At 57.5% G+C, this 26,609-nt stretch overlaps 1 protein-coding gene across 1 annotated transcript; it reads right to left on the bottom strand.

The window, feature by feature from the left end:
- Positions 1–558: 558 nt before the first annotated feature.
- LOC132808895 (integrin alpha-M-like) lies at positions 559–25,721 on the bottom strand. Its single transcript, XM_060822310.1, has 13 exons — positions 25,686–25,721; positions 25,517–25,590; positions 21,761–21,902; positions 20,178–20,288; positions 15,268–15,347; positions 13,658–13,741; positions 11,342–11,414; positions 10,553–10,672; positions 7,780–7,851; positions 6,983–7,096; positions 5,562–5,666; positions 4,188–4,298; positions 559–1,396 (listed from the first exon to the last, which is right to left on the bottom strand). Exons 1-13 carry the CDS (start codon positions 25,719–25,721, stop codon positions 1,286–1,288), a joined length of 1,233 nt encoding a protein of 410 aa, XP_060678293.1. The 3' UTR covers positions 559–1,285.
- Between the last annotated feature and the right edge of the window lie 888 nt (positions 25,722–26,609).

Consider the following 26,609-nt stretch of genomic DNA (forward strand, 5'->3'; position numbering starts at 1 on the left):
CGAGGGAGCCCCGCACTGTGGGAGGGTCAGTGCCGAGGGAGCCCCGCACTGTGGGAGGGTCAGTGCAGAGGGAGTCCCGCACTGTGGGAGGGTCAGCGCCGAGGGAAAGGCATTCCCCGTGCAGGTGAATATGTAGGGGCTGCAGAGAAGATGTGGAAGGTGGGGTACCCTCTCCCTGCTGCCCCCCTCTTCACCTCCTCCCCGTCGCTGCCTCACCCCTGTATTATTTACCCCCCCTCCCCCCGAACTACAGGAGAAGTAGTCTGCAGCAAGCTGTGTGCTTTTATTCAGCGTGTTACATTATTAACGGCGAGGCGGTGTTGATGGGTGCCAGTCGAGGGAGGGTGCCAATGTGAGCTGGCGGTGGCCCGGCATGTCCATAACCCCATTGTGCCCCCCCCCCCCACCCACCTTCCCCCCCCCCCCCCCCCCCCCCCCAAGCCTGAATGCAGCGGCTTTGACAGAAAGCAGCTTTCGACCCCTCGCTCTGAGCCTTTTGGCAGAGACAGACTCCTCCCTCCCCCCCTCGCCCCCACGGCACCCCAGCCTGGTTCTGTCGTCTCCGCTTGTGATGCTATGCCCCCCACCCCACCCCCCTCACCCGCTGCTGCCGACCAACCCATCCCAAACCCTCACCTGACAGCTGCGACCTGTGAACCTGGTGCGGTTTCCTGGGCGGGGGCTGGGGTAGTTGTGAGCCTGCTGAGGAAGGCCGCAGATTGGGGACACCGCTGTGTGGCCGTTCCCCTCATCCCCAAAGGCAGCCCCCCCCCAGGCGCTCTCTGACCGGCTCCTGTACGTGGGGTAGGTTTAGGAAGCCAGGGAGTTGGGGGTGGGGGGCGTTGGCGGGGAGGGGAGCTGGAGTGAGCATATCCAATCTCCCCTCCCTCTTCCCTCCTCTGGGGTCCTACTGGAGGAGGAGGTTTGGCAAGAGTCAGGCATCTTCATTGACAAGGGGATATTCACTCCCTATTGAAAGGAGCCAAAGAGCCAGGGTGGGAAGAGTCTTATTAACAGGACCACTAACTTCAAAAAGAGGTTGTGGGAGAGACAGGAACATCGTTACCGGGTCCCCGGGGAGACAGGGCCCTTGTTACCGGGTCCCCGGGGAGACAGGAACCCATCAGGGATGTGGCGAAAGCATCTTCCTTCAAGGTGTTCACGAAAAACCCTCCTCCCCCAATTTGTCTTCCTGTCTCCTCATTTCCTCTGAAGGTGCTGCGTCTCCCTCATCTCCCTGGGGTTTTGTTCCTTGCTCAAATCCCCACCCCAACGCCCAGGCCCACTAGGCAGTGGCTGTGTCGGGGGCTAACTGTTCAGCGGGGACTCCACCTGGGCCATCGTCCCCGGCATCTTCCAGCAGTTTGTCCTTGTAGCTTCGATTGAAGAATCCAACCTGAAAAGAGACGCATGATTGCAGTGAGTCCTTCCAGCCTGGGCACGGCGCTGCAGCGAGTCCTCCCAGCCCCGGCATGGCGCTGCACTGGGTCCTCCCAGCCCCTGGGGGACGCTGCACTGGGTCCTCCCAGCCCCTGGGGGACGCTGCACGGGGTCCTTCCAGCCCCTGGGGGACGCTGCACTGGGTCCTCCCAGCCCCTGGGGGACGCTGCAGTGAGTCCTCCCAGCCCCTGGGGGACGCTGCACTGGGTCCTCCCAGCCCCTGGGGGACGCTGCACTGGGTCCTCCCAGCCCCTGGGGGACGCTGCACTGGGTCCTCCCAGCCCCTGGGGGACGCTGCACTGGGTCCTCCCAGCCCCTGGGGGACGCTGCACTGGGTCCTCCCAGCCCCTGGGGGACGCTGCACTGGGTCCTCCCAGCCCCTGGGGGACGCTGCACTGGGTCCTCCCAGCCCCTGGGGGACGCTGCACTGGGTCCTCCTAGCCCCTGGGGGACGCTGCACTGGGTCCTCCCAGCCCCTGGGGGACGCTGCACTGGGTCCTCCCAGCCCCTGGGGGACGCTGCACTGGGTCCTCCCAGCCCGGGCACAGCGCTGCACTGGGTCCTCCCAGCCCCTGGGGGACACTGCATTGGGTCCTCCCAGCCCCTGGGGGACACTGCACTGGGTCCTCCCAGCCCCTGGGGGACACTGCACTGGGTCCTCCCAGCCCCTGGGGGACACTGCACTGGGTCCTCCCAGCCCCTGGGGGACACTGCACTGGGTCCTCCCAGCCCCTGGGGGACGCTGCACTGGGTCCTCCCAGCCCCTGGGGGACGCTGCACTGGGTCCTCCCAGCCCCTGGGAGACGCTGCACTGGGTCCTCCCAGCCCCTGGGAGACACTGCACTGGGTCCTCCCAGCTCGGGCACGGCGCTGCACTGGGTCCTCCCAGCCCCTGGGGGACACTGCACTGGGTCCTCCCAGCCCGGGCACGGCGCTGCACTGGGTCCTCCCAGCCCCTGGGGGACACTGCACTGGGTCCTCCCAGCCCAGGCACGGCGCTGCAGTGAGTCCTCCCAGCCCCTGGGGGACGCTGTAGAGACCTCCCAGCCCCTGGGGGACGCTGCAGTGAGTCCTCCCAGCCCCTGGGGGACGCTGCAGTGAGTCCTCCCAGCCCCTGGGGGACGCTGCAGTGAGTCCTCCCAGCCCCTGGGGGACGCTGCAGTGAGTCCTCCCAGCCCCTGGGCGACGCTGCAGTGAGTCCTCCCAGCCCCTGGGCGACGCTGCACTGGGTCCTCCCAGCCCCTGGGCGACGCTGCACTGGGTCCTCCCAGCCTGGGCATGGCGCTGCAACGGGGTCCTCCCAGCCCCTGGGGAACGCTGCAACGGGGTCCTCCCAGCCCCTGGGGGACGCTGCAGCGGGGTCCTCCCAGCCCCTGGGGGACGCTGCAGCGGGGTCCTCCCAGCCCCTGGGGGACGCTGCAGCGGGGTCCTCCCAGCCCCTGGGGGACGCTGCAGTGGGTCCTCCCAGCCTGGGCATGGCGCTGCAGTGGGTCCTCCCAGCCCCTGGGGGACACTGCAGTGGGTCCTCCCAGCCTGGGCATGGCGCTGCAGTGGGTCCTCCCAGCCCCTGGGGGACGCTGCAGTGGGTCCTCCCAGCCCCTGGGGGACGCTGCAGTGAGTCCTCCCAGCCCCTGGGGGACGCTGCACTGGGTCCTCCCAGCCCCTGGGGGATGTGCTGCAGCGGGTTCCCCCCATCCCCCGGGGGACGCTGCACTGGGTCCTCCCAGCCCCTGGGGGACACTGCAGAGGGTCCTCCCAGCCTGGGCATGGCGCTGCAGTGGGTCCTCCCAGCCCCTGGGGGACACTGCAGTGGGTCCTCCCAGCCTGGGCATGGCGCTGCAGTGGGTCCTCCCAGCCCCTGGGGGACGCTGCAGTGGGTCCTCCCAGCCCCTGGGGGACGCTGCAGTGGGTCCTCCCAGCCCCCGGGGGACGCTGCACTGGGTCCTCCCATCCCCCGGGGGACGCTGCACTGGGTCCTCCCATCCCCCGGGGGACGCTGCAGTGGGTCCTCCCAGCCCCCGGGGGACGCTGCAGTGAGTCCTCCCAGCCCCTGGGGGACACTGCAATGAGTCCTCCCAGCCCGGGCACGGCGCTGCACTGGGTCCTCCCAGCCCCTGGGGGACGCTGCACTGGGTCCTCCCATCCCCCGGGGGACGCTGCAGTGGGTCCTCCCAGCCTGGGCATGGTGCTGCAGTGGGACCCCCCCATCCCCTGGGGGACGTGCTGCAGTGGGACCGTCCAGCCCCTGGGGGACGTGCTGCAGTGGGACCGTCCAGCCCCTGGGGGACGTGCTGCAGTGGGTCCGTCCAGCCCCTGGGGGACGCTGGACTGGGTCCTCCCATCCCCCGGGGGACGCTGCAGTGGGTCCTCCCAGCCTGGGCATGGTGCTGCAGTGGGACCCCCCCATCCCCTGGGGGACGCTGCAGTGGGACCGTCCAGCCCCTGGGGGACGTGCTGCAGTGGGACCGTCCAGCCCCTGGGGGACGTGCTGCAGTGGGACCGTCCAGCCCCTGGGGGACGCTGCAGTGGGACCGTCCAGCCCCTGGGGGATGTGCTGCAGTGGGACCGTCCAGCCCCTGGGGGACGTGCTGCAGTGGGTCCTACCAGCCTGGGCACCGTGCTGCAGTGGGACCCCCCATCCCCGAGGGACGCTGCAGTGGGACCCCCCCAATCCCCTGGGGGACGTGCTGCAGTGGGACCCCCCAGCCCTCCCCCCTTCTCTGATCGCCCCAGTGTTGCCCACTCACCTTGTAAAGGATTCCAGCTGCAAGTGCCAAGAGGACCAAGCCTCCTATCGAGCTACCGACAATGATTGGCAAACTGTTGAACTCTTCCACTATTTCCACGCTGGTGGTGACCTGAGGGTGGCACAGAAACAGATCACAGTTTTAAGGGGAGAGGTCCCGGACCCCCACCACCCCTGTCTCAGCTGAGCTGCGGCTGAAACCCTTGCAGGGGGCCATTGTCACCTCCATCCTCGACAGCTCTGAGGTATTCCTGGGTGGTCGACCCTGGGAGCTGAGCTCGTTTCAAACTCTGCTCTGCTCCTCACGCTCCTCCCTCTCCTCCCTCCAGCTCTCGTGCCCAGTGAAGCACGCTCGCTTACAGTCTGCGCATTTCAACACTTTCAAATTGTCTCACCCATCATGTCGTTTCCCTACACCCCCTCCCTATCTCTGTAACCCCCTACACCCCCTCCCTATCTCTGTAACCCCCTACACCCCCTCTCTATCCTTGTAACCCCCTACACCCCCTCGCTATCTCTGTAACCCCCTACACCCCCTCGCTATCTCTGTAACCCCCTACACCCCCTCGCTATCCCTGTAACCCCCTACACCCCCTCCCTATCCTTGTAACCCCCTACACCCCCTCGCTATCTCTGTAACCCCCTACACCCCCTCGCTATCTCTGTAACCCCCTACACCCCCTCGCTATCCCTGTAACCCCCTACACCCCCTCCCTATCTCTGTAACCCTCTACACCCCCTCCCTATCTCTGTAATCCCTACACCCCCCTCCCTATCTCTGTAACCCCCTACACCCCCTCCCTATCTCTGTAACCCCCCCTACACCCCCTCCCTATCTGTGTAACCTCTCCTCCAGCTCCTGTACCCCCTCCCTATCTGTGTAACCCCCCCCGTCCCTGTACCCCCTCCCTATCTCTGTAACCCCCTCCAGCCCCTGTACCCCCTCCCTATCTCTGTAACCCCCTCCACCCCCTCCCTATCTCTGTAATCCCCTACAATCCCCTCCCTATCCCTGTAACCCCCTACACCCCCTCCCTATCTCTGTAACCCCCTACACCCCTTCCCTATTTCTGTAACCCCCCCTACACCCCTTCCCTATCTCTGTAACCCCCCCCTACACCCCCTCCCTATCTCTGTAACCCTCCTGTACCCCCTCCCTATCTCTGTAACCCCCCTGTACCCTCTCCCTATCTGTGTAACCCCCTACACCCCCTCCCTATCTCTGTAACCCCCTGTACCCCCTCCCTATCTGTGTAACCCCCTACACCCCCTCCCTATCTCTGTAACTCCCACCAGCCCCTGTACCCTCTCCCTAACCCATGATGGCGTTGTGGAGGGATGGGGGTGTTGGCTTGGCGAAGCCGCCGTCCCTCACCATGGACTGCTGGAACTGGTTGGTGGCCTGGGACACGTGGATGTACTTGTCCGTGTTGTAAATCACTGCGGCGTAGCTGGTGAGCGACAGCTCCTGGGCACGGACCTGCATCGGGAGGAGGGAGGGAAGGAAGAACACCCACGTTATCACCCCACTGCCCAGCGGTCTGCAGCCCCTCGTCTGGGTCTCCTGCAAATTCACGTGGTTCGCCCGTGAGTGGGACTGACACCCCTCTCTGACCTCCCCCCGGCCAGAGCTTCCGAACTTAACCAGCACCGTTTCTGAGGGGCATTGACGGCTCAGTTCCTGTGGCTTTGCGTCTCGTGTGAGCCAGACCAGAGTAAGATTTCCGTTCCCCAAAGGGACTTCGCTGAGAGCCACGCGCGGGATTTTCAACTCACTTTCTTCGTTTCAGTTCGAACCGAATGGCGTCAGTGAGATGTCTGGGGCACCCTCCCAGCCACCACCCTTGGGACAGTTTGTTTGCCCTCCGTACAAAGGGCCAGTGGACAGCACGTGGGGACAGGGAGCACTGAGACTGCGGACAGGCCGCAACATGCTGATCTGGCGAGGGATTCGTGGCCTGCCATTAGCATGCAGATCCAGCAGGTCATCAGCAAAGGTGGGGGAATGAGAGAATTCAAGTGAGGAAGACGTGCTGCAGCTCTCCAGGGGATTGGTCAGACCGTGGTGGAGTACGGTGGACTGCTCTGGTCTCCTTACTTCAGGAGGGATACAGAGAACTCCTGCCCGGTTGGTTCCCCTGGATTGGGGTGTGGAGGGACTGAATGGCCTACTCCTCCTCTTCTTGTTCATGCACTTGTATATACAGTGCTGCTGGTGTTCAGATTTGTCTGCACCACAGTGCAGGGCTCCCTCGGCCCTGACCCTCCCACAGTGCAGGGCTCCCTCGGCCCTGACCCTCCCACAGTGCAGGGCTCCCTCGGCCCTGACCCTCCCACAGTGCGGAGCTCCCTCAGCGCTGACCCTCCCACAGTGTGGGCTCCCTCGACACTGACCCTCCCACAGTGCGGGGCTCCCTCAGCGCTGACCCTCCCACAGAGTGGGGCTCCCTCGGCGCTGACCCTCCCACAGTGCGGGGCTCCCTCAGCGCTGACCCTCCCACAGTGCGGAGCTCCCTCGGCGCTGACCCTCCCACAGTGCGGGGCTCCCTCGGCACTGACCCTCCCACAGTGCGGGGCTCCCTCGGCGCTGACCCTCCCACAGTGCGGGACTCCCTCGGCGCTGACCCTCCCACAGTGCGGGGCTCCCTCGGCGCTGACCCTCCCACAGTGCGGGACTCCCTCGGCACTGACCCTCCCACAGTGCGGAGCTCCCTTGGCGCTGACCCTCCCACAGTGCGGGGTAACCTTGCCTCACATTGAAAGCTGGAGGGTACTGAGTGCTACTTTGGCTCTCACCTGATCCGGCTTGGTCCATTTCACCAGACCAGTCAGTGAAAACACCATTGAACTGCGGTGCTTCAGCTGTTGTAGCTGATAGACAAAGACCTGGCACGTTGATATGTTACAGACCTGCAAAGAAACACCAGAGAATTTGGTGATTGATGGTGAGAAGGACTCTCTGGGTAGTCAGCCATGGGCAGATGCCTGCCATCTGAAGCCAGGTTTCCATTAATGCCGCAGAAATGCCAGGGAATGTCCCTCCCCAACAAGGGAGAATCCAACCCTCTCCCCTTGACATTCAATGGCGTTACTGTCACTGTATTTCCCCCCCCCCCCCCCATCCCCCACTATCAACATCCTGGGGGTTCCCATTGAGGGAGAATCTAACCATCGCCCCCTTGACGTTCAATGGTGTTACCATCACTGAATCCACCCCCACCCCTCCCCAATATCCTGTTCCCATTGAGCAGAAACTGAACCGGACCCAGCCCCATTTCAATTCTTGGCTCCAGGAGCAGGTCAGAGACTGGGAATCCTGCAGCGAGTAACTCCCCTCCTGACTCCCCCCTAATCCTGTCTCTCCATTGTAGGTTCCCCTCTGACCAATAGGGTGGGGGTGAGTGGGTCACCTGCAGTGTAAGATGGTGGCTCACTCACCCCCCCCCCAACCCCACCCCCACCCCCATCCCCCACCCCCACCCCCCCAGCCCCACCTTCTCCAGGCAGGGAGCAGCGAGGTTTGGGTGAGAAAGGAGCTCTCATCCTACATCATAACTGAGGGAGTGAGGACTGGGAGTCTGGCGTGACCGTACCTGGGAGTTGTTGGAGGGCATCAGCCTGTGCCAGTCCACTGTCTGCCCGCTTTCTGGAGTCAGCACACGATCCTGTAGGAGGAGGAGGAACAGAAATGGAGAGGGAGGTGGGAGCTGGCAAATATTTCCGCAGGATTTGCTGTAACTACACAAAGCACTGGTCAGACCACAACTGGAACACTGTGTGCAGGTTTGGCTGTTCCAGATCGAAGGAGAGACAGACTGGTCTTGGAGGCAGTCCAGAGAGGGTTCACTCGGGGACGGAGGGACTGTAATGGAGGAGAGCTTGGGGCCTGTACTCGTTGGAGGCATAGAGGTGTACAGCATGAAAACAGACCCTTCGGCCCAACCCAATCTAGTCCCGTTTGCCAGCATTTGGCCCATAATCCCTCTTAAACCCTTGCTGTTCACATACCCATCCAGATGCCTCTTAAATGTTGTAATTGTACCGGCCTCCATCACATCCTCTGGCAGCTCATTCCATACACGTGTCACCCTCTGCATGAAAAAGTTGCCCCTTACATCCCTTTTAAATTTTTCCCCTCTCACCCTAAACCTATGCCCCTCTAGTTCTGGACGCCCCCACCCCAGGGAAAGGACTTTGTCTATTTACCCTATCCATGCCTCCTCATGATGTTATAAACCTCTATAAGGTCACCCCTCAGCCTCCGATGCTCCAGGGCAAACAGCCCCAGCCTGTTCAGCCTCTCCCTGTAGCTAAAACCCTCCAACATCCTTGTAAATCTTTCCTGAGCCCTTTCAAGTTTCACTATATATTTCTGATAGGAAGGAGACCAGAATTGCCCACAGTATTCCAACAGTGGCCCTAACCAATGTCCTGTACAGCCGCAACATGACCTCCCAACTCCTGTACTCAATACTCTGGAGTTTAGACAAATGAGAGGTGACCTTATCGAAACAGACACGATTCATGGGAAGTTGACAGGGGAGAGGTTTGACCTGATTTGATTGGGTTTTATTATTGTCACATGTGCGACTGGACAGTGAAGTTTCGTGCAGGGACTGTTATGGAGGAGAGGCCGGGTCCCGTAACTCATTGGGGTCTTCGAGACGTACAGCGTGGGAACAGCCCCTTCGGCCCAACCCGTCCATGCATTCCCATTTAAAATCTGAGCGGTCCGTTCAGAAGTTCGACGACAGTGGGGAAGAAGCAGCTCTTGAATCGGGGTTGGTGCGTGTGTTTGAGCTTTTCTGTCTGACCGGCGGTGGTTGGAAGAGAACGTGCAACTGAGGCAAGTCCAGGAGCATCGTCTCCGAATCGGGAGCCACCCCTCCCCGGAAGATGGAGCGTGAGGAGGAAATTCCTCCGAGGGGGAGTGCATCGGTGGGACTCTTGACCACAGAGGGCTGTCAAGGCCAGGACGGAAGGTTTAATTCAATCAGGGAGGGTGTTGAGAGTGGCGGGGGGAAGGCAGAGATGCGGGTGATTAAATCAGCCAGGATCTTATCGAATGGCAGAGTGGGCCGGGACGCTCCTGTGACTGGGAGAACAAAATGGGGGGGGGCAAGAAAGGACGATTGCAGACAAAATAAAACTGCATCGCTTGCATTTGGGATAACTTGGGAAGAAACCAGGGCCCGTGAAGGACCACACTGGCAATTTGTACACTGGGCTGGAGGATGTAGGTAGTGTTCTATGTTTGTGGGTGTGGAAATCGGTGAGAAAGACTGATTTACAAAAGAAATTAGTCCAGTCCGAAGAGATTGCATAGGGTCAGCACGGTGGCTCAGTGGTTAGTGTTGCTGCCTCACGGCGCCAGGGACCCGGGTTTGATTCCCACCTCAGGCAACTGTGTGGAGACTGCAAATTCTCCCCGTGTCTGCGTGGGTTTCCTCCGGATGCTCCGGTTTCCTCCCACAGTCCAAAGGTGTGCAGGTTAGGGTGGGTTGGCCGTGGGGAAATTGTCCCGTAGAGCCCAGGGATGTACAGGTTAGGGTGGATTGGCCGTGGGGAAATTGTCCCGTAGTGTCCAGGGATGTGCAGGTTAGGGTGGATTGGCCGTGGGGAAATTGTCCCGTAGTGTTGAATGCATAGGTTAGGTGCATCAGTCAGGGGTAAAGATAGGATCTTAGGGTAGGGGGAATGTGTCTGGCTGGGTTACTCTTTGGAAGGTTAGTCTGGACTTGTTGGGCCGAAGGGACTGCTTCTACACTGTTGGGATTCTAGGATTTTAAAGAGCGGATGAGAGAGAGAGAGCCAGGAGGCCGTCAATGAAGTCCTGAATCCAAACGCCAGGTCTCGAGAGTGAGAAACGCTGACCATGACCACAGATGTGAACAAAAACAGAGCTCACACTGAGTGGGAGAGAGGAATAAATTCAGTGAGACCGCTGGAGAAAGAGAGAGAGAAAGCACTGGCAAAGGGCATCTAGGTCTTGCAGCATCTGGGGCAAGAGGTGAGGAGAAACGAGGCGGATTTCCCCACATTTGGTTTGTCAGTCCTCCCTGCCAATACTGTGTTGCCGCTGACCGGAGAGATTGGTGATCGGTGGCTGGTCAGTTGGACCTAGATCTTGAGCTGGAAGGTTTTTGTTTTGGCCGCTGACTGAGAGCGTGGAGTTTACGTTGATTCGCCACCCCACGTTCTAGCACGGGCAGGCCATATGTGCAGTGCCACCTTGGCATTAAGAGCGGAACAGAGAAGGGCTTGGTATCAAACGCAGGAAGTGACGCAAATGTGTGACCCACCCTCTGAGATACGATGGCTGCCCGAGCCACAGGACGTGACCAAGTTATGATCAATGTTACCTACTTGCTCATTTCCCTCGGAGGTGTTCACAATCACCTGCTCCCAGCTCATTCCAGGCCCAATTTTCACCGGAATTGCGAAGGTGACATTGACAGGGAGGGACTGCAGTCCAATGTTTTCAACCTGCCATCAGCAAAAGCCACACAGAAAAACAGAAAGTCATCAGCCTCAGGCTCCTCGCAATCGGCCAACTCACCTCACGCACCTAATTCTATCGTGTTAGAGTGACACACCCTCAGAGCTGACCCTCCCACAGTGCGGAGCTCCCTCGGCCCTGACCCCCCCACAGTGCGGGGCTCCCTCAGCGCTGACCCTCCCACAGTGCGGGGCTCCCTCAGCGCTGACCCTCCCACAGTGCGGGGCTCCCTCGGCGCTGACCCTCCCACAGTGCGGGGCTCCCTCGGCGCTGACCCTCCCACAGTGCTGACCCTCCCACAGTGCGGGGCTCACTCAGCGCTGACCCTCACTCAGTGCGGGGTTCCCTCGGCGCTGACCCTCCCACAGTGCGGGGCTACCTCGGCGCTGACCCTCCCACAGTGCGGGGCTCCCTCGGCGCTGACCCTCCCACAGTGCGGGGCTCCCTCGGCGCTGACCCTCCCACAGTGCGGGGCTCCCTTGGCGCTGACCCTCCCACAGTGCGGGGCTCCCTCCGTGCTGACCCTCATACAGTGCGGAGCTCCCTCAACGCTGACCCTCCCACAGTGCGGGGCTCCCTCGGCGCTGACCCTCCAATAATGTCGTGGCCAGTCCGTACACCGAGATAACAATTATGAATGTTATGAGCAGAATTACCCTGTAGACATGCTGAACAGGTTTTTCCCCAGCATTTCCAGTACTGAAGTTAATGTATTGCGTCGATTCAATCCTGCCGGAAAATACATAATCACAAGGTTACAGCGAGAAAGGAAATGTCTAGATTAGATTAGACTTACAGTGTGGAAACAGGCCCTTCGGCCCAACAAGTCCACACCGACCCGCCGAAGCGAAACCCACCCATACCCCTACATTACCCCTTACCTAACACTACGGGCAATTTAGCATGGCCAATTCACCTGACCCGCACATCTTTGGACTGTGGGAGGAAACCGGAGCACCCGGAGGAAACCCACGCAGACACGGGGAGAACGTGCAAACTCCACACAGTCAGTCGCCTGAGTCGGGAATTGAACCCGGGTCTTCAGGCGCTGTGAGGCAGCAGTGCTAACCACTGTGCCACCGTGCCGCCCATGTCCCGTCAAGGTAAATGCATTAGGTACAGTGTTCTTCCCCCACTCTGGGGTGGACGTCAGGGCGTGTTACATCCACTGTCCTTCCCTCCCTCCCCCACCCGAGAACCGCACTCTAGATACACTGTCCTTACCCCCGTCTCTCCCTCTGGGACCGAGATGTGTTAGAGACACTGTCCTTACCCCCGTCTCTCTCTCTGGGACTGGGATGTGTTAGAGACACTGTCCTTACCCCCGTGTCTTCCTCTGGGACCGGGGTGTGTTAGAGACACTGTCCTTACCCCCGTCTCTCTCTCTGGGACTGGGATGTGTTAGAGACACTGTCCTTATCCCCGTCTCTTCCTAATGGACCGGGATGTGTTAGAGACACTGTCCTTACCCCCTTCTCACTCTCTGGGACAGGGGTGTGTTATATAAACTGTCGTTTCCCCTCTCTCTCTCTGGACCGGGGTGTGTTAGATACACTGTCCTTTCCCCAATCTCTCTGGGACCGGGGTGTGTTAGATACACTGTCCTTTCCCCAATCTCTCTGGGACCGGGGTGTGTTAGATACACTGTCCTTTCCCCAATCTCTCTGGGACCGGGGTGTGTTAGATACACTGTCCTTTCCCCCCTCTCTCTCTGGGACCGGGGTGTGTTAGATACACTGTCCTTTCCCCCCCCTCTCTCTGGGACTGGGGTGTGTTAGATACACTGTCCTTTCCCCCCTTCTCTCTCTCTCTCTGGGACCGGGGTGTGTTAGATACACTGTCCTTTCCCCCCCTCTCTCTGGGACCAGGGTGTATTAGATACGTTGTCCTTTCCCCTCTTTCTCTCTGGGACCGGGGTGTGTTAGATACACTGTCCTTTCTCCCCTCTCTCTCTCTGGGACTGAGGTGTGTTAGATACACTGTCCTTTCCCCCCCTCCCTCTCTCTGGGACGGGTGGTGTGTTAGATACATTGTCCTTTCCCCCCCCCCCTCTCTGGGACTGAGGTGTGTTAGATACACTGTCCTTTCCTCCCTCTCTCACTGGGACTGGGGTGTGTTAGATACACTGTCCTTTCCCCCATCTCCCTCTCTGGGACCGGGGTGTGTTAGATACACTGTCCTTTCCCCCCTCTCTCTCTGGGACCGGGGTGTGTTAGATACACTGTCCTTTCCCCCATCTCTCTCTCTGGGACCGGGGTGTGTTAGATACACTGTCCTTTCCCCCATCTCTCTCTGGGACCGGGGTGTGTTAGATACACTGTCCTTTCCCCCCCCTCTCTCTGGGACCGGGGTGTGTTAGATACACTGTCCTTTCCCCCATCTCTCTCTGGGACCGGGGTGTGTTAGATACACTGTCCTTTCCCCCATCTCTCTCTGGGACCGGGGTGTGTTAGATACATTGTCCTTCCCCCCCCTCTCTCTCTGGGACCGAGGTGTGTTAGATACACTGTCCTTACCCCCCCTCTCTCTCTGGGACCGGGGTGTGTTAGATACACTGTCCTTTCCCCCCTCTCTCTCTCTGGGACCAGGGTGTGTTAGATACACTGTCATTTTGCCCCTCTCTCTCGGACCGGGGTGTGTTAGATACACTGTCCTTTCCCCCATCTCTCTCTGGGACCGGGGTGTGTTAGATACACTGTCCTTTCCCCCATCTCTCTCTCTGGGACTGGAGTGTGTTAGATACACTGTCCTTTCCCTCATCTCTCTCTCTGGGATCGAGGTGTGTTAGATACACTGTCCTTTCTCCCCTCTCTCTCTCTCTGGGACTGGGGTGTGTTAGATACACAGTCTCATCCCCACCCCATCCCTCTCTAGGTCCTGCCTGCATGATGAGCAGTAGGACTTGCCACACATGTTCATATGAACTTGTCAGTGAGTATATCCAAAGTAAAGTTTGCAGGAAAGTGTCTCACCCTTTGATAATCACGTTCACCTCGTATTTTACTCCAATTCTTCTGGCAACAAAGCTGCCCATAGTATTTCGCTGATCATTGTCACTGCAAAAACAAAAGTTGGTCAATTCTTCAATAGGAACTCCCTCAGCCCTGACCCTCCCACAGTGCGGAGCTCCCTCAGCACTGACCCTCCCACAGTGTGGGGCTCCCTCAGCGCTGACCCTCCCACAGTGCGGGGCTCCCTCAGCCCTGACCCTCCCATAGTGCGGGGCTCCCTCAGCCCTGACCCTCCCACAGTGCGGAGCTCCCTCAGCACTGACCCTCCCACAGTGTGGGGCTCCCTCAGCGCTGACCCTCCCACAGTGCGGGGCTCCCTCAGCACTGACCCTCCCACAGTGTGGGGCTCCCTCAGCGCTGACCCTCCCACAGTGTGGGGCTCCCTCAGCGCTGACCCTCCCACAGTGCGGGGCTCCCTCAGCCCTGACCCTCCCATAGTGCGGGGCTCCCTCAGCCCTGACCCTCCCACAGTGCGGGGCTCCCTCGGCACTGACCCTCCCACAGTGTGGGGCTCCCTCGGCGCTGACCCTCCCACAGTGTGCGGCTCCCTCGGCGCTGACCCTCCCACAGTGCGGGGCTCCCTCGGCGCTGACCCTCCCACAGTGCGGGGCTCCCTCGGCGCTGACCCTTCCTCAGTGCGGGGCTCCCTCGGCGCTGACCCTCCCACAGTGCGGGGCTCCCTCGGCGCTGACCCTCCCACAGTGCGGGGCTCCCTCGGCGCTGACCCTCCCACAGTGCGGGGCTCCCTCGGCGCTGACCCTCCCACAGTGCGGGGCTCCCTCGGCGCTGACCCTCCCACAGTGCGGGGCTCCCTCGGCGCTGACCCTCCCACAGTGCGGGGCTCCCTCGGCGCTGACCCTTCCACAGTGCGGGGCTCCCTCAGCGCTGACCCTCCCACAGTGCGGGGCTCCCAAAACCACGATGGCACAATATACAAAGCCACTCGACAGAAAGGTCTGACAGAGACACACTAAAGGACCCTGCTCCCAGGACAGGAATAAAAATCACACAACACCAGATTAGAGTCCAACAGGTTTAATTGGAAACACTGGCTTTTGGAGCACCACTCCTTCATCAGATGGTGGTGAGCGTCGCTCCGAAAGCTAGTGCTTCCAACGAAACCTGTTAGCCTATAACCTGTGTGATGTTTAACTCTGTTCACCCCAGGTGTCTCCAAAACCCAGGAATGGACCAATGGAAACCCCTACTGTTTCGAGAGAGACATCCTCCCCTACCCGCAGAGTGACAGAACATCTCCTGAGTCATCCAGAGCTCAGTGATACTATCCAATTCTCTTCTGCGAACTTACAAATCCTTCACCTCGAACCGCGCTTGGGCTAATTTCTCTGACAGTGGAGAGAGAGAGAGAGTGCCCACCACAACATTCTCGATGCCATTAGAGAGTGAGGTATGCATTCTGCTTTATATCCACCCCCTGCTTTGATCGGATCCCTGTCCTGATTTCCTGTCAGCATTGCCCACTTCAGGCCTTGTCCTTTCCTGGTTCCGAGACCACGTGGGCTATCCTCCTGGAAACTATATGCCCCCACCCGGGAAACACGTGGGCCTACCTGGTGGCATTAATGCTGATTTCCTCGCTCGACTTCCACTCCACGTCTGACGCAACGTCAAATGTCGTATTGAATCGGATCTGAGGGCGGACAATTGGGAGGGGGAGTGGGGGGGGAAGAGTGAGTGAACACCTCCAGCCCCTGCACCCCCTCCTTCTCTCCCTCTCTCTGTAACCTCCCACCACCCCTCCACGATCCCTGCGCTGCCGGCTTGAGTAACGCCACAGAGACCGGTCACCCTTTATTGCCGGGTGGAGAGTCCTTCGACTCTGATCCAGCGCCCTCGGTGCCGGCTGTCAGAGTGAACAGAATCCCTGACCCTCCTGTTCATTTTTTTTTTACAGTGAAGGGACTAAATCAAAATAGAGTTGGAGGGGCACTCCTGTTTATTATTTTTAAGTCTGTACCCTCTTGTTCATCTCTGTAAGCCAAGGCTCCCTGATTGGACCAGTTAACAGCCCAAGTCAGGGAACTCTCCTATTCTATGACCTCATTATGACCATTTTCCAGCCCTTAGCCCATGCCCCTCCAAACCCTTCCTATCCATGTCCCCATCCAGAATGCCTTTTCAATGTTGCAATTGTCCCAGCCTCCACCACTTCCCCTGGCAGCTCATTCCACACACGCGCCACCCTCTGAGTGGAAAAGTTTGCCCCTTGGCTCCCTCTGATATCTTTCCCCTCTCCCTCAACCTCTGCCCCTCTCGCTCTGGACTCCTCCATCCCAGGGAAAAGACCTTGTCTGCGTATCCTAGCCATGCTTTTGTAAACCTCAAAGACCTCCCGTCAAAGATTTTCCCATCGCTTGCGGGGAACCGTGTCTTCAGCCAGGCGAAAATGAGAACCGCAGATGCTGGAGGAGAGAGGCGAGAGGGCGGTGCTGGGAAAACACAGCCGGTCAGGTAGCACCCGGGGAGCAAGGAGAATCCATGTTCCGGGGGGTAAGCCCTTCAGCTGCCTGGGTTCCTGAGCTCAGAATCCACTCTCTGAACTGCTGTGCCCCTACATTCGCCATCACTGTCAACATCTTTGGGATTGCCATTAACCAGAAACTCAACTGAACTCAACGCACAAACACAGCGGCTACAAGAGCAGGTCAGAGACTAGGGATACTGAGACACCTCCTGACCCCCCAAAGTCCATCGACAAGGCACAGGTCAGGAGTGTGATGGAATACTCCCCATTTGCCGTGGATGGGGGCAGCTCTAACAACACTCAAGAAGTTTGACACCATCCAGGACAAAGCAGCCCACTTGACTGGCACCACATCTACCAACGTTCAATCCCTCCACCACCGGTGCTCAGTGGCAGCGCTGCGTGCACTGCAGGAATTCACCAAAGATTCTTAGCATCTTCCAACCCCCCCACGTCCACTTCCATCTCCAGCACCCCTCTGCGAGTTCCCCACCTTGCCACCCCGACTTGGAAGTATCCCAACCTTCCTTCACAGCTGTTGGGTCCAGATCCTGGAATTCCCTCCCTCAGGGCAGTGTGAGTCATCCCACACCGAGCGGTTCAAGATGGCAGCTCACCTTCCCCCCCCCCCACCTTCCTAAGGGGCAAATGGGGATTGGCTCTCAATGCTGGTCCAGCCAGTAACGTCCAAGTCCCACAAGTGAATTTAAAAACAAATATAGCTCTTTGAGATGTTTTGATTCGGAGCCTGATGCCGCCCCACCCCCTCTCGGCGGCGCCAACTCCAGTTAAAAAGCAACATGGCGACGGCCAATGGGTCCCACTGGCTCCCTTAGCATCTGACCTCAGCACCTTCGAAAATGCTTCCCTGACTCCCCCACCCCAATGCTGACCCTTACCCCTGCGTTCCCACGGTAAGCAGGAACGCACTCTGTCCCATCTCTAAATTGAACCACCGGGCGTCCAGTGGGAGGAGTTCCCAAAGATTCAGTGTTCCCTCCCGCTGATGAAGGGATCCTTCCCACTTTCCCAACTGGAAATGGGTACCCCCCTCATTCCGCGCCCACCCCCCAATCTCCCCTCCCCCTTCCCATCATGGAGTCACAGAGATGTACAGCACGGACACAGACCCTTCGGTCCAACCCGTCCATGCTGACCCAGATATCCCAACCAAATTCATTCCTGTTTGCCAGCACCCGGCCCCTATCCCTCCAAACCCTTCCTATTCACATACCCATCCAAATGCCTCTTAAATGTTGCAATTGTACCAGCCTCCACCACATCCTCTGGCAGCTCATTCCATACCCGTACCGCCCTCTGGGTGAAATGGTTGCCCCTTAGGTCTCTTTTCTATCTTTCCCCTAAACCTATGCCCCTCTAGTTCTGGACTTCCCCACCCCAGGGAAAAGACTTTGTCATTTATCCTAACCATGCCCCTCATGATTTTATAAACCTCTATAAGGTCACCCCTCAGCCTCCGACACTCCAGGGAAAACAGCCCCAGCCTGTTCAGCCTCTCCCTGTCGCTCAAACTCTCCAACCCTGGCAACATCCTTGCCAATCTTTTCTGAGCCCTTTTACAACATCCTTTTGATGCGAAGGGAACCAGAATTGCACACAATATTCAAAAAGTGGCCTAACCAATATCCTGTACAGCCACAACATGACCCTCCTAAATCCTACACCCAACGCACTGACCAATACAGCCACAACGTGACCTCCCACCTCTTACACCCAACGCACTGACCAATACAGCCACAACGTGCCCTCCCAACCCCTACACCCAATGCACTGACCAATACAGCCACAACGTGACCTCCCAACCCCTACACTCAACACACTGACTGATCCGGCCACAACGTGACCTCCCAAATCCTACACTCAACGCACTGACCAATACAGCCACAACGTGACCTCCCAACTCCTACACTCAACGCACTGACCAATACAGCCACAACGTGACTTCCCAACTCCTACACTCAACGCACTGACCAATACAGCCACAACGTGTCCTCCCAACTCCTACACTCAACACACTGACCAATACAGCCACAACGTGTCCTCCCAACTCCTACACTCAACACACTGACCAATACAGCCACAACATGACCCTCCCAATTCCTACAGTCAACACACTAACCAATACAGCCACAACGTGACCTCCCAACTCCTACACTCAACACACTGACCAATACAGCCACAACGTGTCCTCCCAACTCCTACACTCAACACACTGACCAATACAGCCACAACGTGACCTCCCAGCTACACTCAACGCACTGACCAATACAGCCACAACGTGACCTCCCAACTCCTACACTCAACGCACTGACCAATACAGCCACAACGTCACCTCCCAACTCCTACACTCAACACACTGACCAATACAGCCACAACATGACCCTCCCAACTCCTACACTCAACACACTGACCAATACGGCCACAACGTGACCCTCCCAACTCCTACAGTCAACACACTGACCAATACAGCCACAACGTGACCTCCCAACCCCTACACTCAACACACTGACCAATACAGCCACAATGTGACCTCCCAACTCCTACACTCCACGCACTGACCAATACAGCCACAATGTGACCTCCCAACTCCTACACTCAACACACTGACCAATACAGCCACAACATGACCCTCTCAACTCCTACACTCAACACACTGACCAATACAGCCACAACGTGACCCTCCCAACTCCTACACTCAACACACTGACCAATACAGCCACAACATGACCCTCCCAATTCCTACAGTCAACACACTAACCAATACAGCCACAACGTGACCTCCCAACTCCTACACTCAACACACTGACCAATACAGCCACAACGTGTCCTCCCAACTCCTACACTCAACACACTGACCAATACAGCCACAACGTGACCTCCCAACTCTTACAGTCAACACACTAACCAATACAGCCACAACGTGACCTCCCAGCTACACTCAACACACTGACCAATACAGCCACAACGTGACCTCCCAACTCCTACACTCAACACACTGACCGATCCGGCCACAACGTGACCCTCCCAAATCCTACACTCAACGCACTGACCAATACAGCCACAACGTGACCTCCCAGCTACACTCAACGCACTGACCAATACAGCCACAACGTGACCTCCCAACTCCTACACTCAACGCACTGACCAATACAGCCACAACGTCACCTCCCAACTCCTACACTCAACACACTGACCAATACAGCCACAACATGACCCTCCCAACTCCTACACTCAACACACTGACCAATACGGCCACAACGTGACCCTCCCAACTCCTACAGTCAACACACTGACCAATACAGCCACAACGTGACCTCCCAGCTACACTCAACGCACTGATCAATACAGCCACAACGTGACCTCCCAACTCCTACACCCAATGCACTGACCAATACAGCCACAACGTGACCTCCCAACCCCTACACTCAACACACTGACCAATACAGCCACAATGTGACCTCCCAACTCCTACACTCAACACACTGACCAATACAGCCACAACATGACCCTCTCAACTCCTACACTCAACACACTGACCAATACAGCCACAACGTGACCCTCCCAACTCCTACACTCAACACACTGACCAATACAGCCACAACGTGACCCTCCCAACTCCTACACTCAACGCACTGACCAATTAAGGAAACCATTCTTAACTCAGAGAGTAGTAGATCGCCCTGCCTGCAACAGTAGTAGACTCGTCAACTTCAAGGACAGTTAAATGGTCATTGGATAGGCACATGGATGAGAATGGAATAATGAATGTTAGATGGGCTTCAGATCAGTTCCACAGGTCGGTGCGACGTTGAAGGCCTGTTCTGGGCTGTAATGTTCTATGTTCTATACCAAACGCCTCCTTCACTATCCTGTCTACCTGCGACTCCACTTTCAAGGAGCGAGGAGCCTGAACTCCAAGGGCCCTTTGTTCAGCGACGCTGCCCAGGCCTCTGCCCCCTCCGCTTGCGGACTCACCGTGCTGTTACTACGGAAGATGGGGTGGTTGACGTCGCAGGTTACGATGCCCACCGCCGCGTACTTGCTGTTCTTGGAGTCGTCACATTCGATGTGCGCCCTGCGCTTGGACTGGGGGAGGGGGGAGGGGAGAAGACAAGGGGAAAGGAGGCTGTCAACATTCCATCATAGGGGGGAGGTGGGGGGGAAACGACACCCCCCTCGTCATATGGAGACAGGGAGAATCTCCCACATCCAACTTCCCCCCCTCCCCCACCCCAAACCGACCTCCTCACCACCCGCCCTGGACGTTGGGAAAAGCCCCCTCACTCCCTCATCTGACAGCGCGACGCAGTGTTGCCGCCGGCAACGGATGTGGGAACATCAGCGATTGAAGATGCTGCTAACTGTTCTCTTTGGAGAGAAGGGGTGGGTTGGGAGGGGGACGAGGGGGAGATCTCTCAGGAGGTAAATGCTAAATTAACAATTTGGGTGAGAATGATAGAAATTTGCAGATGGTGCCAAGGTCGGTGGTGCGTTGGGCAGGGAAGAAGGTTATCTAAGGTTCCAAAGAGATCCCGAGCGATTGGGTCAATGGGTTGAGAAGTGGCAGATGGAGTTGGATAAACACGAGGTGTTGCATTTTGGTAAGACTGCCAAGGGCAGGACTTTTATAGTGAAACGTAGGGCCCTGGGTAGGTGTTGTAGGACACAGAGAGAGAGAGAGAGAGAGAGAGAGCTATGGGGTTCAGGTACACATTTCTTTGAAGTTTGCGTCACAGGTAGACAGGGTGGTTCAGTTTGCGTTTAGCACGCGTGCCTTCATTGTTCAAAGCTTTGAGTTGAGGAGTTGGGACGTCACGTTGAGGTCGGTGAGGCCTTTTCTGGAACACTGCATCCAGTTCTGTTACTAACCTGGCTCAGGAGAGACTGACCGGGGCCGTTGCTGGGAACGGAGGGTTTGAGATATAGCGAGAGGCTGGGATTTCTTTCACTGGAGTTTCGGAGGTTGAAACTCCGGACCATCGACCCTGATAAAATCATCAGGGGCTTGGAGAGGGGCAGGTGTCTGTTCTGTCGGGCGGAGAGTGGGGGGTGGGGCATATCTTTAAGGTGAGGGGAGAAAGATTGAAAGATGCCACCAAGGGCAATCTTGTTTTAACACATTCACGTGAGGAATGACCTTCCGAAGGGAGCATACAGTTTAAGATATTTGGATAAATCCATAGATTGGAAAGGTTTGGAGGGATAAGGACCAGGCAGGTGGGACTAGCTTAGTTTGGGGTTGTGGCTAGCATGGTCTGGTTGGGTTGAAGGGTCTGTTTCCATCCTGTATGATTCCTAGAGGTTTTCAGAAGGTGGGGGGGTTTGGATTTGAAGCGATCAAAACAAGGGTGAACCAAGGGGGTGTTCGGGCAAATGGCAGGTTCAACGTCAAGGGGCAACTGGTTGGCATGCAGGGGTATTGGGAGGGAATGCCAAGAGGTGGGCGTTCAATGTAGGAGGGGAGGGCTACAAGTGGATCATTCCCATTCCCTGGGCATCTCTGCACACTAAGGGGTTGGCCTTCCACCCTCCCCTACCCCATTCCCCCCCCCCCTTACCGAAATGATGGAGGTCTTCCTGAACGTCAGGCCGGTGGGAACCCGGTAGGTGACCACGGTGAAGTAGGAATTCTCATCGGCGTTGAGGAGCGTCACCTCCAGGGTGAGGGTGGAGTAGCTGCCGACCACGATGAACTGGGCCCTGGGAGGGGACAGAATCACACCGGCCAATGAGCTCCCACGTGGCAGGGGGGTGGGATTCGAATTCGATTGGGAAGTGGGGTGAGGGGAATCCAGGAGTCTAATGATGTTCGCGAATCGGTTGTTCGCGAACCCCCATCTGATTCCAGTCAGGGAAGGACACGCCCATCCTGACCTGGTCTGGCCTACGCGTGACTCCAGGCCCCCCTACAGCCATGAGAGTGACCCTTAACTACCCAGGGGGAGGGGGCAGTAAACACAGCCGAGCCGGCCACACCCTCATCCCAATAAAGAATCTTTCCTGTCTCAGCTGCCTTTTTAAACGTTTCTTCCCAGGAGTCTGTCTGGCAGGCCTTCACTTACAAACACCTCCACGGCCCTGAGGTGAGGAGACTTTGGTCTTTGCCCCATCTCCCACTGTGTCTCCCACAACCCCAAGGGTTACTGCTTTGCAAGCCTCTGCTAACGGCGATCTTCATGGTGGGAGACCCCCCCCTACACACACTCCTCTCACCCAAACTCTTCTCCCTCCTGCTATCCTGGGAAGATTTAATAGAAACGTACAAGATAAGACAGCGCTTGGAAAGGGTGGATGCTAGGAAATTGTCTCCGTTAGGCGGGGAGACTAGGACCCGTGGACACAGCCTGAGAATTAGAGAGGGGGTCAATTCCGAACAGAAACGCGGAGACGTTTCTTCAGCCAGAGGGTGGTGGGCCTGTGGAATTCATTGCCGCAGAGTGCAGTGGGGGCCGGGACGCTAAATGTCTTCAAGGCAGAAATTGATAGATTCTTGACGTCCCGAGGAATTAAGGGGAGAATGCGGGTGAGTGGAGTTGAAATGCCCATCAGCCATGATTGAATGGCAGAGTGGACTCGACGGGCCGAATGGCCTTACTTCCGCTGCTATGTCGTATCTGGCAGGAGATACCGGAGCGCTCTGTCTCTCACGGCCACACTGTGCAACAGTTTCTACCTCCAAGCCATTAGGGCTCCTTAACACAGTATGTTCGGATTGTCGGAAATGCTTCGAATTGATGCTGGAACAATGTCTATTATTTATAATTCTTCCATAACACTGTCCCGAGCGTGTCTTACGCACTATAGGCTGCGTCCGAGTGTACAGTTTGTGCTGTCCATTGTAGCACCCTCGGTCCTAAGGGGGATGGCGGTCTCATTTCGACTGCATCAGTTCGTGTGGGGCAGAAATGGCAAATGAATCTCCTCTACCCTATAAGCAGGAAGCGAGGGCTGCAGACGCTGGAGATCAGAGTCGAGAGCGCGGCGCTGGAAAAGCGCAGCAGGTCAGGCAGCATCCGGGGAGCAGGAGAATCGACGAATTTTCCTGCTCCTCGGATGCTGCCCGACCGGCTGCGCTTTCCCACTCTCGACTCAAGCCGACTCGCGCCCTGGATCTTACCCTCGTAGAGATAAGCTGCAGAGCTGGGCAGAGAGGTGGCAAATGGAGTTCAATGTAGGTAAATGTGAAGGATGTGTCAGGTTACAGCGGGATACAGATAAGCTGTAGAGCTGGGCAGAAAGGTGGCAAATGGAGTTCAATGTAGGTAAGTGTGAGGTGATTCACTTTGATAAGAGTAACAAGAAGATGGAGTACTGGGCTAATGGTCGGATACTTGGTAGTGTGGATGAGCAGAGGGATCTTGGTGTCCATATGCACAGATCTCTGAAAGTTGCCACCCAGGTAAATGGCAGACTGGCTTTTATTAGTAGAGATTAGATTACTTACAGTGTGGAAACAGGCCCTTCAGCCCAACAAGTCCACACCGACCCGCCAAAGCGCAACCCACCCATACCCCTACATTTACCCCTTACCTAACACTACGGGCAATTTAGCATGGCCAACTCACCTGACCCGCACACCTTCGGACTGTGGGAGGAAACCGGAGCACCCGGAGGAAACCCACGCAGACACGGGGAGAACGTGCAAACTCCACGCAGTCAGTCGCCTGAGTCGGGAATTGAACCCGGGTCTCTGGCACTGTGAGGCAGCAGTGCTAACCACTGTGCCACCGTGCCGCCCACAATTGAGTTCCGGAGTCCTGAGGTCATGTTGCAGTTGTATAAGTCTCTGGTGCGGCCGCATCTGGAGTATTGTGTGCAGTTTTGGTCGCCATACTATCGGAAGGATGTGAAGGCACTGGAACAGGTGCAGAGGAGGTTTACCAGGATGTTGCCTGGTATGGTAGGAAGATCGTATGAGGAAAGGCTGAGGCACTTGGGGCTGTTTTCATTGGAGAAAAGAAGGTTTAGGGGTGACTTGATAGAGGTGTACAAGATGATTAGGGGTTTAGATAGGGTTGACCATGAGAACCTTTTTCCACGTATGGAGTCAGCTATTACGAGAGGGCATAGCTTTAAATTAAGGGATAGTAGGTATAGGACAGATGTTCGGGGTAGATTCTTTACTCAGCGAGTCGTGAGTTCATAGAATGCCCTGCCAGTAGCAGTGGTGGACTCTCCCTCTTCATGGGCATTTAAATGGACATTGGATAGGCATATGGAGGATAGTGGGCTAGTGTAGGTTAGGTGGGCTTGGATCGGCGCAACATCGAGGGCCAAAGGGCCTGTATTTTTCTGTGTTCTATGACCTTCAACCTATGACCCCTCCTGAGTATTGCTTTTCTCCAAGTGGGGAAATTTACTGCCCTCTCTGTGCATCATTTTAGAGTGTTCAAAACGGTTGACACCCCCACAACCACCTCAGTTGTGGCCTCAACCACAAATTCTGTTTGACGCAGCTCTACAGTCAACAGGATACCTGCTTCCTGTCGCAGCCCACTGACCTGCGGCAAAACAGTAGGCTTCGACACTTCGGAGACCATGGTCTCATTAAACTCTGCTCACGAACCAGCCCAAAAGGGCTGACAGACTCAAGCAGTCTGTGTCCGAACGTAGCAAGATCCAGGCATGGGCTGACAACTAGCATTGGCCATCACACACACGCCAGGAATGATCATCTCGGGCAAGAGAGAATCTAACCATCGCCCCCTTGACGTTCAATGGTGTTACCGTCACTGAATCCCCCTCCCCCCACTATCAACATCCTGGGGGTTCCCATTGAGAGAGAATCTAACCATGGTCCCTTTGACATTCAATGGTGTTACCTTCACTGAATCCCCCCTCCCCCACCTCACTATCAACATCCTGGAGGTTCTCATTGAGCAGAAACAGACCCGGACCCAGCCCCATATCAATCCTGTGGCTACCAGAGCAGGGTCAGAGGCTGGGAACCCTGCAGCGAGGAACTCCCCTCTCCTGACTTCCCCTCCCAAACTCGTACCACCATCGCAGAGGCACATGGAACACTCCCCACTCCCCAACCCCCTCGGCTTGAGGGGGCAGGAGACGCAGGGAGGAAGCCAGCCCCTGCAGGTAGACCCCTCCATCCCCATACACCCCGACACGGGAACGGTGTTCCATAAGGGTGAAAAATCAGGGAACTCCCTCCCTAAAACGACCTTGCGTTGACACAGTTAACACAACAGTTCAAAATGGCGGCTCCCCTCTGCATTCTTCAGAGGTGGGCTGGGTTGGTACTGAGGGACGGGGGGATAAGTAACAGGAAACGGGCGTTTAGACACGGAATGGAAACCTACCCCACGATATCGAGTCTCACCCTGAGATGGTCACGGCAAATGTTGTCTTCCCCACACTCCTTTTCGAACGGTAACTGAAGGGGGAGAGGGAAATTAGGGGGGAGCAAGGGTCACCATAGACGACGGGCAAAGGGAGAGGCACCCAACACCCTGACGTTCCCACCCAAACCTCTCGGAACGTTCCCCTCCCCAGAGCGGTCAACATCTTACCCCCATCCCCCCCTCCCAAGTCCCATTTCACGGCATCGCCCAATCCTGTCCTTCGACCTCTTCCTCACGTCCTGTACCCCGCAGACAGGGGTGGGGATGGGGTGGGGGTGGGGGTGGGGGAGACACGGCGGGAAAACAAGAAGGAACGTACCGCCGAAGGATAGAATTCGGGGCAGGTCTGCAAGGAAAGCAATGGGCCTGGAGGGTCAAGGGGGGGGGGGGTGTTACAGAGATAGGGAGGGGGGGTAGGGGATTACAGAGATAGGGAGGGGGTGTAGGGGGTTACAGAGATAGGGAGGGGGTGTAGAGGGGTTACAGAGATAGGGAGGGGGTGTAGGGGGTTACAGAGATAGGGAGGGGGTGTAGAGGGGTTACAGGGATAGGGAGGGGGTGGAAGGGGTGACAGAGTTAGGGAGGGTGTGTAGGGGGGTTACAGAGATAGGGAGGGGGTGTAGGGGGGTTACAGAGATAGGGAGGGGGTGTAGGGGGGTTACAGAGATAGGGAGGGGGTGTAGGGGGTCACAGAGATAGGGAAGGGGTGTAGGGCGGTTACAGAGATAGGGAGGGGGTGTAGGGGGGGTTACAGAGATAGGGAGGGGGTGTTGGGGTTACAGAGATAGGGAGGGGGTGTAGGGGGGGTTACAGAGATAGGGAGGGGGTGTAGGGGGGTTACAGGGATAGGGAGGGGTGTAGGGGTGGTTACAGAGATAGGGAGAGGGGTGTAGGGTGTTACAGAGATAGGGAGGGAGTGTAGGGGGGTTACAGAGATAGGGAGGGGGTGTAGGGGATTACAGAGATAGGGAGGGGGTGTAGAGGGGTTACAGGAATAGGGAGGGCGTGCAGGGGATTACAGAGATAGGGAGGGGGTGTAGGGGGTTACAGA

This window comes from Hemiscyllium ocellatum (assembly GCF_020745735.1).
Source record: "Hemiscyllium ocellatum isolate sHemOce1 chromosome 41 unlocalized genomic scaffold, sHemOce1.pat.X.cur. SUPER_41_unloc_9, whole genome shotgun sequence".
Classification (NCBI taxonomy): domain Eukaryota; kingdom Metazoa; phylum Chordata; class Chondrichthyes; order Orectolobiformes; family Hemiscylliidae; genus Hemiscyllium; species Hemiscyllium ocellatum.